This window comes from Gordionus sp. m RMFG-2023, chromosome 2 (genome assembly GCF_954871325.1).
Source record: "Gordionus sp. m RMFG-2023 chromosome 2, tfGorSpeb1-WG-v2, whole genome shotgun sequence".
In the NCBI taxonomy this organism is placed as follows: Eukaryota; Metazoa; Nematomorpha; class Gordioida; order Chordodea; family Parachordodidae; genus Gordionus; species Gordionus sp. m RMFG-2023.
This window is the reverse complement of record NC_088776.1, coordinates 16,921,950-16,936,923: the sequence shown is the minus strand read 5'-3', so window position 1 is coordinate 16,936,923 and position 14,974 is coordinate 16,921,950. Positions and strand designations below refer to the sequence as shown.

Here is a 14,974-nt window from a genome sequence, read left to right as displayed (position 1 = left end):
CACTCTACCTCATTCCTATCTAAAAAGGCTCTCATCATAATTCTTTGCCCCCCTTCAATCACCCAAAACTCTCATCATAATTCTTTGCCCCCCCCCTTCAATCACCCACTACTTTCTCATCTTTTTTGTCGAATATTTGCCTCCTTGTATATATTTTATTTTACCATATTCCCTAGGTATTTACAAACCAGTAGTCTCCATTTATTATCTTCACCTTCATCCACCCTAACCTATTACTCTCCCCTTTTCAGAATTTAGATTTACAATGCCCCTTTTCATTCTTCATGTCAGAAAACATATATTTTTGGCTAATACCAAATATTTAAAAAAAAAATTTTGAGGGGGGGGGGGTTGGGGGCGATATTTTTTCAGATTAACATTCTATTAGGCCAACAGCATTAGCTTTACTCCTGGAGATAGAACCTAAGACATCCTTTTATAATTCTTATCGACTATAAGGTTCTATCACCACTTTTCTTAAAACATTTTTTTGCCGTTTAAAAAATGGATTTGTTATTGTTTAAGGTATTTAACATTTAAAATAAATTATAGTATTGGCCAGAGAGCAGTGTTATTTGTCAAAAGCGTTCCTGAAAAACTGATTCGAGTCGACATAAAACGCTAAATAATCAGAGCAAATTATTAAAATAAATTATGTGGCCCATAGCCAATGCATTTTCCATTTTAAAGTTTAAGATAGCATCTTTGGCTATTTGAAGCTTAAAAAATTAACATTACTCAAACTTAAAAAAATAAAATTTTAATTTTAATTGCACTTTAGCGCCAACTTTCGTTAAAAAATTTATTTTATAAAAAAATTAAAAATTAATTTTTAATGTTTTTTTAGGTAAAAAGCTAAACAATGTTAATTAAATTTATGCAAATGGTTTTAAGATTAAGATGATATAATTCCTATGAAAATTATTATTCTCTAATTTTATTTTTAAAATAATAATATAAGAATTATTTTTTTATAAAATAAATTTTCTATTAAGATACAAGAATTAAGTTCATTTTTAAAAATTTATTTTTATGCATATTTTATAATATATTATAATTTTTATTTGCTAATCATATTAACATTATAGTGCTGGTAAACTACTTCAAAAAAGAAACGCGTTACTCCTTACCTGTTGTTAAAGTATCGCGCTTTTCAGCAGCTGTAGCTTAAGCGCGCAACTTTAAAATAGTGATTAGAAAGTAGCGAAGTAGAACACTACTTTAAATTTTAATATAATGAGTAGGCATAAAAATTGCTAAAATATATTTATAATATAAAAATTGCATTATAAATCTAGTTTTCAAAATAATTTAAAATGTCGATAGAGATTGATATTGAAAATAATCTTGGTATAGATCATATGGACAAAATAATTTCCTGGAAAATGATGATAATATAGAATTTCCTTTTCCTTAATTCGCAAAATATTTTAATCTCAATAAAAAAATTAACAAAGGGTATAAATTTTATTGTAAGATGGAACGGAAGATTTTATCATATAATAAGCTTAATTGCTTCAACTAGGAAACAGTTATTATCAAACAAATTTAATATCAATGTTTAACCCAATCTTTAATCTTTAAGATAAAATTTGAATTAAAGCTATATCTATAATAATTTTTGAGCTATATGAGTTTATGTGAAAGTTGATATTCTGGCACAGTCTAAACATGGTATGTTTCAACTGGCCATAAGATATTTTTCAAGAATTATAGTATAATAAATAATTAATGTTAACATTTTATTTCATCATCGGACTCATCTATTTATAATATTAATATCAGAGACCTGTAAAGGTACCATTTGTACCGCCCGGCCCAGATTAAAAAATTTTCGGCCCGGCCCGGATTTTTTTTCCAAAAATTTTTTGGCCTGGCCCGGGTTTAAAAAATTTAGGCCCGGCCCGAATATTTAAAAAAAAATTTTTTGAAGCCCGGCCCGGCCTAGATTTAAAAAAAAATTTTTTTTAGGCCCAGCTCGGAATTTTTAAAAATTATATTCGACCTGGTATATTCAAAAAATTCATTATTTCGTATTTTATCATATTTTTCGGCGAGTATTATCATTTAATAAGCAAGTATATTAGCTAATGTTGTTAAACGGCTAACTCAATATTTTCGCCAGAAAAATATTGACTAAGCCTCGAAATTTCGATACTATATGTCTAGACCTTTGCTCCTTCTATGAGCAAAATTTTCAGGCTTGCATAATATTTTTCTGGATAAAAAACTTAGCCGTTTTTAAAAATCGGCTCAAAACGAGCCGTTTAACAACACTAATATATTTTATATTTTTTATTCTAAACAGATATTTAGTATATTACAAATACTATGTATTTATAAAAAAAATAAAAAATATAACATATATATTATATATTATATAATAATGTATTTAATCCTTTGCCTATTTATTCCATGGCAGAAAAACTATAATTTTAATATGTAATAGATACTATGAGTGTTAGTTAGTGTTAACTTTCACCAAACATTATATTAATCATAACTATATATAATCATTATAACCATATCTAATTGACGAATATAATAATTCATGTTGTATAAATTTTTTAAAAAAATACGGCCAATTTTCAAGCCCGGCCTTGGTACCCCCTGCAGGTCTTTGATTAATATATTATAAATTTAAAATAATTACTCATCTATTAATATATTTATAAATTTTATCTAAACATGCTGAAAAATATTTCAATCTTTTCACATTTTAAACAATTTTGTGAGAAATTGGTTCAATACATAAAATGTTAAAGGGCGGTGGTCTGGCTAGTTTGCAAAGCCACCCATTATCCTCTACTCTAACTATTACTATTATAATTTTAGACTGACCTAGCTAGATGAAAACGCCACCTACTATAGATGATTTTTTTGAAATAAATAATGACTATTGAAAATCTTAGACGCATTTTTTGAATCTAAAAATACTTAAATGAATATTTTTGATGATCTCTTTTATATAATATATATATATTAAATCTAATACGACATTTCATGCTAGTGTTAAACGATTAGTGTTTTGCTAAACGGCTCGATTTGAGCCCATTTTTAAACGGCTAACTCGATATTTCATCTAGAAAAATATTACAATAGCCTGAAGATATTTATTATAGATGGCACAAAGGTTCGGTCATCTAACAATATCTGAGTTAGCCGTTTTTAAAAATCGGCTCAAATCGAGCCGTTTAGCAATACTAGTAGTCATAGCGTATGCTTTCTGATCGTAGCTCTAGACTTAAGAAAGACAATATGATAATTGTCATATTTTTTATTTATGGAAATAGAGATACGTAATAAATATTTCCAAAATATTCTAAAGTAGCGAAGAGAGCGCTACTTTTTATGCTACTTTATGGGCAGGTTTTGGTGCACCTGTCTGCTCATTCATTTAAAAATTTTGTTTAACTTGCCTGTCCAATGTTTAAAAAATTATTATATTGGTTGATTTCGCTCTTTATGTATTATTTTAATGTTTTTTACTTAAACTTATAAATTATGAAATAAAAAAATTACATTAAATAATAAATAGATGTCAGTTGATTTTGCCTGAAATATATTTCATATTAAAAACATTAGAATGCTAAAAAAAAAATTGTGGGAGAAATTAAAAAATTGTGGGAGATTTCTAATTGTGGGAGTTTTGTGGGAGTGAGATGTATGTGGGTAAACTAAAAAATTGTGGAAGACTCCCACTGATGGGGGGAGACATGGCAACCCTGATCATAGGTAACTTAAATCTATCGAAATCACTCCTTATTATTTCACTATTATCAACAAATTCTGTAGTTCGATTTCTAAGTTTATCGAGAACTAATTCTTGTTTATCCTCTATCATAGGTAACTTAAATCTATCGAAATCACTTCTTATTATTTCCCTATTATCAACAAATTCCGTAGTTCGATTTCTAAGTTTATCGAGAACTACTTCTTGTTTATCTTCTATACTAGGTAACTTAATTTTCTCAAAATCACTCCTTATTATTTCATTATTTTCATCATTACCTACAGGGATAGTTTCGAAAAAATTCCACCAATTATAAATTGGACCTAACGTTCTTATATCACACCAACCTAAAATTGGTTCAATTTTCAACGTAGTTATCCACAAATTTATACTTTTATTAACTCCAACCTTACCCTATAATACCCTAAAATTTTCACCACGCTACCATCCAATTGTTTGGCTCTTATCTTTTTTTGTAATAAATTCTTTCTCTGGCCAAAATCTCATAAAATCCTTAATACTTATCAAACTAATTTCTGCTCCTGTATCTAATAAAAAACAAATTTCTGCTTCATCCATATTTATCTTTACTCTCGGGCATCTATTCATTAAAAAATTCTCTAATTCCATTTTTCGTACGTCTACACAAGTTGCATTTTTAATTCTGTATATTTCAAAATCTCTACTTTTTATTTCTATATCACTTTCACTTCTATTAATATCGCTTGAATTATAATTATCGATGTTAAAACACTTTTTATTATCACAAAATTTATCGTTCTTATTACAATAATTAATCTTACTTGCACTATCAACATTATCCAAATTATCATTATTAAAATTAAACTACTTATTTTTACTACAATTATTAACATTAAACAAATTATTATAATTATCAAATCTATCATTAAAATTAAAATGCTTATTCTTACCTGAACTAAAATTAGAAAAACCATTATTACCAAATTTATTATTAAAATTAAAATATTTATTCTTATTTGCTAACAAATTATTAACATTAAAAAAATTATTATTATTATAAAATTCATTATTAAAATATTTCTTTCTTAGTCATTTGTTACATTTCTCTTGAGTGTGTCCATCCTGGCCACAAATATTGCACCTTAAAATCAAATTGTTTACTCTGCATCTTATAGCTACATGGCCATTCTTGCCACATCTCGCGCATTTCAAATCCTTTGTTAAATCACAATCACGCGACATATGGCCTGACTGACCACAGCTATAGCAACTAATTCGTCTGAAAATCTCTGTACTTTTAGAAATGTTTATGTTTCTCTCCTTATTTTCCTCATTTAATATATTTTTTATCTTATCTAATTCCTTATTTTCTATTTTTATGTACGATGTATTTCTACCTAAAATTAAACCTAATAAAAATGCTAAAACTATTACCGAAAATATTATTACCATTATATTTTCCAACAATAAATTCCTTAAAATAATTTGACTTATATACATTACAAAGAATTCAAAATAATTTTAATCACAAATAACTTAATGCTGCGGCCAAAATTATACAAAATGTAATTAATATTATGATTAAAATCAAAGCATAAAACGGCATTACAAATAAAAGAACAGAATATATATATATTTTTTTTTACCTTAAATACGCTTATATATACAAAGAATTGACTTCTAATCACAATTTACTTCTTCGAAATTTAATTGTATAGTCTATTTATTAGACTGAAAATCTGCGGTCCCTGAGTATTTTTACTCTTCGGACCAGTGTTGAATTTCGGTGTTTTTGGTATAATTAGCAAGATAAATATATTCAATATATATATAATAATACCTTTAATGATTCAATTTTATTACTCCAATTTTATTAATCCAATCTTGTTAATCCAAATTATGTAAAAAAAATGAAATATAATGAATTAATTTTCGATTCACAAAATACGGGTTTTTATATGTTAATAAAAAAATTAATATTCAAAAAACAATTTTATATGCAAAATTAAAATAAACAATAAAATTCTCCGTACATTCAAGTTCGTTAAGGATAACGGGTTTTTATATGTTAATAACAAAAATTAATATTCAAAAAAAAATTTTATATGCAAAATTTAAAATAAACAATCATATTCTCCGTACATTCAAGTTCGTTAAGGATAATTTTTATATTCATCTCTCATTTTAATATTCAAATAATAAAATAAAAAAAACTTTTTTTTTTCATAACTTTAACAATAATAATTTTTTATTTATATAATAACATTGATTTTCAAAATTTGGATCAGATAAACAAGAGCCTTAGTGCTCAACACAGCTTTCGTCGACCTAAACACACGCCCAATTTCCTAGAGGGTGGTACGGTTGTATTATATTTAAAAAATAAAAATTTTAATTTAGGGATTTTAAATAATCTTTATTGAAAAAAGTTATAGATAACATCTTTAAAAAAAATCTTCATTCAGATCCTTATCAAAATTATTTTATTCTTATCAATAATCTGGTATGTGTGTTGTTTTTTAAAGAAATCAAGTTTCAAGATATTTTCTCATACTGGAAATAAGTTCAAGCTTTTTATCAAGGTCTAATCCAATTAAAATAGAGGGTGAATTATTGTTGATAGTATATTATAGATGTGTTTGAATCTATTGAAAATTAAAATCAAAGTGTAAACAGTATTTAAACTATACCTTTTACCTATGTCTTGCATGATTAATAAGTGGCTTGCAAAGCTTGAAATTATTTAAAGCCATTTTTTTAAATTTTAATATTATAATAGTTATCGTGTGAGATATCCCAAATTCCCTAAAATCGAAAGAGAACAACAGGCTATAAAATCATCACATATCATTTTTTAAGTAACACTAACCATACAATTTTCATCTATGAACGACTTGTCAATATCTGAAAATCTTTGCAATTTGAATTCATCACAAGATTTATCAAATTTCTGGTAATTCTTCTTAATAAGACTATCTACTAATTTCATGGAGTTATAAAAAGAGTTCCATCTTGTTATAACCGGTTTAATCAGATATCTTACAATTTTTTCCCTAAAAATGGCTGCACAGTTTAGAGACTACCTATATTTATTCCCCAATTGTGGCTGAAATATTTGAGTTAGGACTCAATTTACATTTACTAAGTGTAGACATTTTAGCCTAATTTTCTTTATTAGTGTAAAAAATGTTGAGACATATCGGTTAAATCATTTCCATCTGAAGAAATATGTACAATTGACATAATATTTTTTATAAAATAAATTATAATATTAGATAATAAGAATATGAATTAAATATCTTGATAAATTGAATATTAATTAGATTAACATCTTGACTGAAAATTAAAATGAAGGAATTTGGTGGTTGGTCGAATTAAAAACTCGGCTTAAATTATTTATTAATTTTTTTTAAAAAATAAAATAATTTCATAATACATTAAAATATGTTTTTTCTAGTGAAGTTCGTTTTTTTGAAAAAAAGTGATGAACGGCGTTCCTTTTTTTTGACGAACTTTGAACGGGAACGCGTTCCTTTTCTTTGATGAACGCGTTCAATTTTACGTTCGTTCAATTTTAAAAACACTTTTTATTTTTATTTATTTGAAAAATTAATATTAATCCGCATTTTTTAACAAAAAAGTCTTATATTTTTATTTTTGAAAAATTAATATTTAATCCAATTTTTTAACAAAAAAGTCTTATATTTTTTAATCAGCTGTTTTTACTTTTTCCTCTTTCATATTGCAATTAACGTACCATAACGTGCTACTGCTAGAGAAGATAAGATTAAAGTTTATTAATTTGAATATTTTATATTTTAATTTAATAGATTAGCATTTGCATGGATATAAATATTTCATCATCAGATTCTGAAAATCAAAATTCAATATTAGATGAATTAGAATTACCATGGCCCAAATATCAAAAATATTTCACTGTTTTAAAATTAATTCCGAGATATCCTTTTTTTTGACGAGGAAGAAGAGGGCAGATTGAAGGATGATAACATAGCTCAATTTTTTGAGACAATGGATTAAACATTATATGTTTTTAATAAATTCCCCCTTTTAAAAGAATTGTTTATCAAGTATAACACCGCAATCCCTTCATCTGCCCCTGTTGAGCGAGTTTTTAGTATAGCTAACGCTGTATTAATTGCCAAGCGTTCATACCTATCAGATGAAAATTTTGAAAAGCAATTATTATTAATAATAAGAAAAATTTTTTATAAATTTATTTTTTTATCGCTCTATTATATTGTATTTATAATTATATTATCAAAATAAAACTATTATTTTTTATCATGGCTAATATATTGTGTTGAAAAATATAAGGCATTTATTTATATTAAATTATATTTAAAAAAAAATTTATCATAAAATTTTGAACGCATGAACGCGTTCATTAACTTGAACGCGTTCCTTTTTTTGAATGTGAACGTGAACGCGTTCGATTTTTGTCAATGAACGTTGAACGCGAACGCGTTCGATTTTTTTAAAAATGTTTACAGCACTAGTTTTTTCCATACTTTTTAAGAAAATATTTTAAGAAACATTTTGCGTTACCGTTACTTAAAAAAAAGAAACGCGTTTCACGTTATTCGTTACCTCTTACCGCCAAAATTTTAGCTCGAAATGTATTATCGCGAATGCATTACCGCGAAATAATATTATAGTGAATGCATTGCCGCGAAGCATTATAGCAAATATAATACAGAGCAAAAATATAGCGAATGCATTAGCGCGAATGTATTATAGCGAATACATTACAGCGAATGAATTATCGTAAATGTATTACGGCTAAAGCATTATCGCAAATGCATTGCAGCAAAAGCTTTACCGCGAATGCATTACGCGAAAATATTAAAGGGAATTTATTATAGCGAATGAATTATTGCGAATGCATTATAGCGAATACATTAGCGCAAATGTATTAGCGCGAATGTATTATCGCTAATACATTATCTTAAATGAATTACATCAGTTGCAATATCGGGAATTGAGCTTGATGAAAATTATAATTTTATATTTATCGGCCTTTAGACAGACTTAGTTGAACCTGGAAATTAAGTTAAAGTTGGGCTTGGGCCTAAAAACATTTTTATTTGAAAATAGAGCCAAGGCTTTTGATTTTTTTGACTCAAAATATATAAAAAAGATTCTAAGCAATAAAATAGATTTCTCTAGGAATAGGGTAAAGGAATTAAATTTTTATATTAATTGATTGATAAATAGGCGTTAATTATATTTTTCAATTGAATTTGGGACAGGATAGGCTCAGCCCTAAAATTTAAAATAATAGCTAGGCTTGGCCCTAAAAGTAAATAAAAATTTTGAATAGAGCTTTCGCTGAAATAAACTAAATTTGCATGCGTTATTTTGAATAATTTTGGCTGTATTCTATAAATTGTTTTATAAGGAATTTATGACCAGTAAATTAATACTAAATGCTTATGATTTCAATGGATTAAAATATAATTTAAATTTATTTTTAAAAATCATCTCGGGTTTTGTAAAAAAAAAATATATGCCTGGTGTACTATTTGAAACAGTTGGAGCTGTTCTTCTACTAAGGGCAATTATTTAATAACACGTGCAACCGTTATAAAATGAATGCTGCCGTAATTTCTTGAATTCAAAACCATTGGTGATCCCTTATTTGTTTTGAAAATCGATGTTTTAAAATAATTGTGATAAAATTGATTTTGATTGTTAATATTTATTTCTCACTCAAAAACACTGACGGCCATTTTCTATAAAAATTAATGTTTGAAAATAACTTGGATTACTATGACTGCGATTAATATATGATTGCTAATAAATTAAGTTCTCGCTTAAAAAATATTGGCGATCATTTTTAAATAAAAATTGATGTCTGGGAATTAAAATGACTGCGATTAATGCCAGGAAATTTCAGAAGCAAGAAATCCTATCCCTCCTTCTACTGGGCGTTATTTTTAAAATATAATTTAAATAATAAATATAATAAATCCTTAATATCAAAGTAAAATAATATAGTAAAGTTGTTATAGCGATTAGCATCCGCTATAGATCAACATAATGGTAACACGTCTAGCCCATTTTTAAATAAATAAAAATAAATGAGGGTCTTAAGTTATTTTTTGTCAAATATTAGTATTTCAAATTTTATAACGGATTAACCTAATTTTTAAATATCAAGTAACCTGTTATAGAGTTATAAAAATATAAAAACGCTACGTTAAATAAATATGGAAACATCAATTAGGATGGTTCTTTGGTTTTTTGGAAAGGTCTGAGCTTGCTAAATGAGTTACAATATAATTAGAGAGTAAAGAATTTCCTTAGAGAAAAAGAAATTCGGTCAAAAATATTATCGACCAGGAACTTCCAAAAGGTAACGAATTTATGGTTGCCAATATATTAAAAAAATAAAAACATATTAATGATGAACTCCTTATTATAAAGTAAGTCGATAAGTAGCAAAGAATTTCAATACTTGATGCATTCGCAATAATGCATTCGCGATATTGTATTCTCGACAATACATTCGCTGTAATGCATTCACGATAATGTTTTCGCGGGAATGCACTCGCGATACTGGTCTCGCTATGATGCATTCGCGATAATATCTTTTCGCCGTAATTAGTGTTGTTAAACGGCTCGATTTGAGCCGATTTTTAAAAACGGCTAACTCAACATTATAGCCAGGAAAATATTGCCTAAGCTTCGAGATTTCACCAATAGATGTTCAATCCTATATGCTCTTTATGAGCAAAATCTTTAGACTTGCATAATATTTTTCTGGATAAAATATTGAGTTAGCCGTTTTTAAAAATCGGCTCAAATTGAGCCGTTTAACAACACTAGCCGTAATGCATTCGCTATAAAACATTTCGCGGTATTGACGTGATCATTTTTTATAATAACTTTTGAATGCAGCACTAAATTTATATACAAAAAAGAAGCAAATCCAAAATTAAATAATATAGAGTAAAATGAGAAGAATAAGGAAGGAAAAGTCTAGTGAAGATCTGTGGAGAATAATTCATCCTCTCATCAATTTATATTAGCAATTATTTTATTAATTTTTATATTATTTTGCAATAAAATATGTAGGGAAAAAAACAATTTTAATATAATGTGATTTCAATTAAATAAAAAGTTTAGTTATGATGGCAGTAGAGAGGGTTTAATTATTTTTATACTCATTAACATGATTGTTAATATAAAATGTTCTAAGATTTTTAATATTCTTAGATCAAAAAAATGATATTTTTTTCCCAACTCTGATTATAATCGTCAGTAAATACCAATAAATAAATATTATATATATATATATATTATATTTTGGAAGGAAATGCATTATTATCTTAAATATATCTTTACAAAATTGAATGTTAAATGCCGCTTGATGTGACTGTCCGACTTTAAAAATATAAAAATCAAGGCTGAGCCGATTTTTAATTCTTTTCTTCAAAATGATATCAATTAATTAATGATAAAATTATATAATGGAGCGTTTAATATTAATATATAGCGCATATTTTTGATTTTACCTTACGATTTACAAAATTATTCAAAATAACCGAATTTTAAAAATTCCATGCTGTAAAATAATCAAAAATTAAAATTCGGGCTAAAAAACTCCTGGACCCCGGAGCCAGTGGGAATTACTTTTTTTCAAATTTGGGTTGGGCTTAAAATCTCAACCACTGAAGACCTCTGATAAATAATGTTAATTATTCATAGCAATTTTAAATATGAAAAACACTAGTTTACATCTGACCTCTTTTTTCAGACCCGATCCAAGTAAAGATTTAAAAATTTATATGGCCAATCTGATCCGAGGATTTTTTTCAAAGACCGGACCATCCGATTTTTTTATTGGAGTGTTAAAAGGTATGATTAATCAACAAAATTGAGAAATTTATATTCTTTTAACGAAAACAAAACACTTCTGTGGTTATTCTTTATAAAATTAAGGTACTCCTGTTTATATGTATAGACATTTTTAGACACACTAAACTCTACCGAGACAATTGACGGCATAGTAGTTATATTTAATTAATAAAACAACTTTATATTGAGATAACCATAAATATTAAAATCCTGGCACTCATCTTTATAAAAAATAATTCAAAATTTAATGAGTGACAAAACTTATATCATCTAAAAGGTGCCCGAAAATAAAAGATGCCCGAAAAATATAATATTAAATTATTTTATTTATTTTCTGAGATTGTCTAGAAATATTGATCTAAAAATTATGATATATATTTTTAAATTAATATAAATAAAATAAATTATTATAAAAAATTTACCATGTTGTCCTCATCCATTACATAAATTAAAATTTGTCTGGTTTGTTTTAATTATGAAATAAACTCAGACATATTAAATAAATTTAATTCAAATATTATTATCATATAAAATTATATAAAAATTTATCTATAATAATTTTTATAAAAGTGTATCTAGATTCAGATACCACAATAGCTAAAATAAAGTTTCCTTATGCTGCACCGTCACAAATATAAAAATCGACGGATCGCAGATCCCCAATATTTTTAAATCGGGTGCAGGGATTGCCAAATTGAAATTCTATCTTCAAATTTGCAATAATATAATATAAACAAATTGCCCTTACACTCCCTCCGCCAGTCCCTCTCCTCCAAAAATGAATAAATAATTCGCAGAGTTCGGGCCTTATACTAAAAAAGATTCCAGTTGCAAATATTTTCAATAGGTATAACTGATTTCTAAATCCTATTAGAAGCCTGCAATGGGTGGTTTGTAACCCGAACGACCGCGTGTACATTTTTTTTAAAATAGTTTTAACCCCTACCCAATGCTCGACTGCCTAAACCTCTAAATTCTATCTGAAAAGTTTTTTAAAAAAGTTTGACCTTCGAAAAGCTTCGCTAATAAATAAATTAAAAAATATATATTTTGACTAAATATATATTTAAAAAAACGCTTGATAAAAGAAAAATATCTAAACGATTTTAATATTTAATATTAGGAATTTTTTTATAACATTTATGAGAGTATGACTAAAATTTCTTTTATTTCACAATTTTTAAATTCTGTACAATTAAAGGAGTAAAAATAATCCTGAGCATTTCCATTTTTATCTTGAACGAAATTATAGTATAAATCTTAAAGTAAATTCTTAATTTATTTTATATGTTTTTATTCCTCTTAAAAAAATAAGCAAGGAAGATGTTGAAAAGTACAAGGAAAAGGACATGCTGGAAGAATTTTTGGAGTCCATGGCAGGTGAGTACCCAGAATTAAGATTAGTTTTCGTTGATGAAAGAGATACTTTTCTAGCTCATTCTCTTAAACAGGCAGCCTCCCCTATCATGATACACAATCCCGAGGCCCCCGATGAATTGAGTTCTAATAATATACACAAAATTTATAAAATATCAACATTTTTTTAAAAAATTAAATTTGAGACAAAATTTATTTGTTTTTACCCCTGTGCGGTAAAGTGGAAAGTAATAACGCGACTAGTTAGGTGGGGCATGACTCACTCCCCCCATCTCCATTTTAAAACTATTATATCTCATTCTCACTTTAATGATTAGGCTTTGATATTTTCGACATTAATCATTTAACCTTGAATTAATTATAATTTAATGACCTATAATAATACCTAGACTGAAGATGCATTCATAATAATGCATTTGAAAGTGTCGTTGAATGCAAATCAGCTGGACCCGCCATTTTGGTAACCCATATAATAATTATTCTCATGTTAAAGGCTACTATTAAATTGATAACTTGTTCCTTATTATCTCGATGATCAGGCAATTCTTTAGTAAAGCTTGCGTCAGGCATAGGAATAAATTGGTCTCTCGTTTAAAATTTTTAATAATGATATGGGTAATCAAAATAGCGTTTTCATTGATTTTTCACTTTTAATGAATGTATCGTCAGTCTAGGTATTATTATATGTCATTGTTATAACTATGAAAATTTTGAAGTTATTTTCATTAAATAAAAATATACAAATTTTATTATATTTTAAGAATATCGAATATGTAAAATTACCTTAAATATTGTTTGACAATAAAAATCTATTTAACTTGCAAATGCAATTAATATTTAAATTGTTAATATAAACTTGTTTTCAAGTTATAATATATATTTTTTTAAATTATAAGAGTAAAAATATGCATTTTTGCCTACAAAAAATGTTTATATTTTATTAATTATCCAATAAAAATGTAGGAAATTTACAAAAACATAGTTAATCATAAAATAGGAGACAACTGAACAAAATATTCACAGGTTTTATTTATGATAAAAAATTAAAAATCTCTGGAGTGTTGTTATGCCCCCCACACCACTCAGTAGTTGAATGCTGGTTTTTATAGAGGAGAATTTTTTTTATTTTTTTATAATATATATATATATATACATTATTAAAAAAGTGCTGATACCCAAAGTAGTTGTAGGTGTAGTAGGTATGGGTCATACGATTGGAATCGAAAAAAGATGGGGAGAGAATATTGATATAGAACCTCTTTTAAGGTAATAAATTTATTATTTATGGCTTTAAAAATAAACGATATTTTGTTACACAAGTTTAATTTGTAAGTTAGAAGTTATATAAAATTTTCGACTAAATAACATCGTATCCTACAAAACAAAATTCCAAAATAATATCTAAGCAATATTTCGATATTGAATTATAAATAGTGCTGAAGACTCTTTTTTTAAATAGTAACGCTTTGCAGTTACTTTATTTGAAAGTGTTACAACTTTACAAAAAAAAAATTACTTTTTTAAAAAAAAACTCAAATAATATAGATTACCAGCTGAATCATCTTCCAAACGGATAATAAAAAAAGTGGCTTTCACTTCTTGCATAATCATCTTATCCTATGGGGGTTATCGACTTGTCAAGAACACCTTTTTCTAAAAATAAAATTATTATAACACATATCTTATCACAAATATACATGGGAAATTCTATTGATATATTATTTGAATTATTAATATTTAAGTTACTATTTATTTAAATATAAATATCTTATATAAAATGTATATTCTTAATGTAAGAACAATGTCTATGATCAATATATAAAATATTCATTAAAAAAATCTAAGTATCACCATCAATTAAATAAATGCTTTACGTAGAGGTGACCAATATAACTTTTTCTCTGAGATATAGCCGATATCAAGTTGTTATTAACTGCTGATCAGTATCTAATTTATCAAAAATCTATCTGGAATAAAAACTTAAAAATATCCCTTAAAGAT

The 14,974-nt window shown here is 26.3% G+C and overlaps 1 protein-coding gene across 2 annotated transcripts in view; it reads left to right on the top strand.

Annotated features, from left to right (window-relative positions):
• Positions 1-14,767, top strand: part of LOC135925506 (traB domain-containing protein-like) — a 29,347-nt gene extending 14,580 nt beyond the window's left edge. Inside the window, exons 5-7 of one of the 2 annotated variants that reach the window (XM_065460873.1) lie at positions 12,912-12,976; positions 14,140-14,239; positions 14,519-14,767. In XM_065460873.1, coding sequence (XP_065316945.1) covers positions 12,912-12,976; positions 14,140-14,239; positions 14,519-14,630 — 277 coding nt within the window. In that variant the 3' untranslated portion in view covers positions 14,631-14,767. Of the gene's footprint in view, positions 1-12,911; positions 13,097-14,139; positions 14,240-14,518 lie in introns of both variants that reach the window. The other variant, XM_065460871.1, reaches the window with a different exon arrangement.
• The last annotated feature ends 207 nt before the right edge of the window (positions 14,768-14,974 follow it).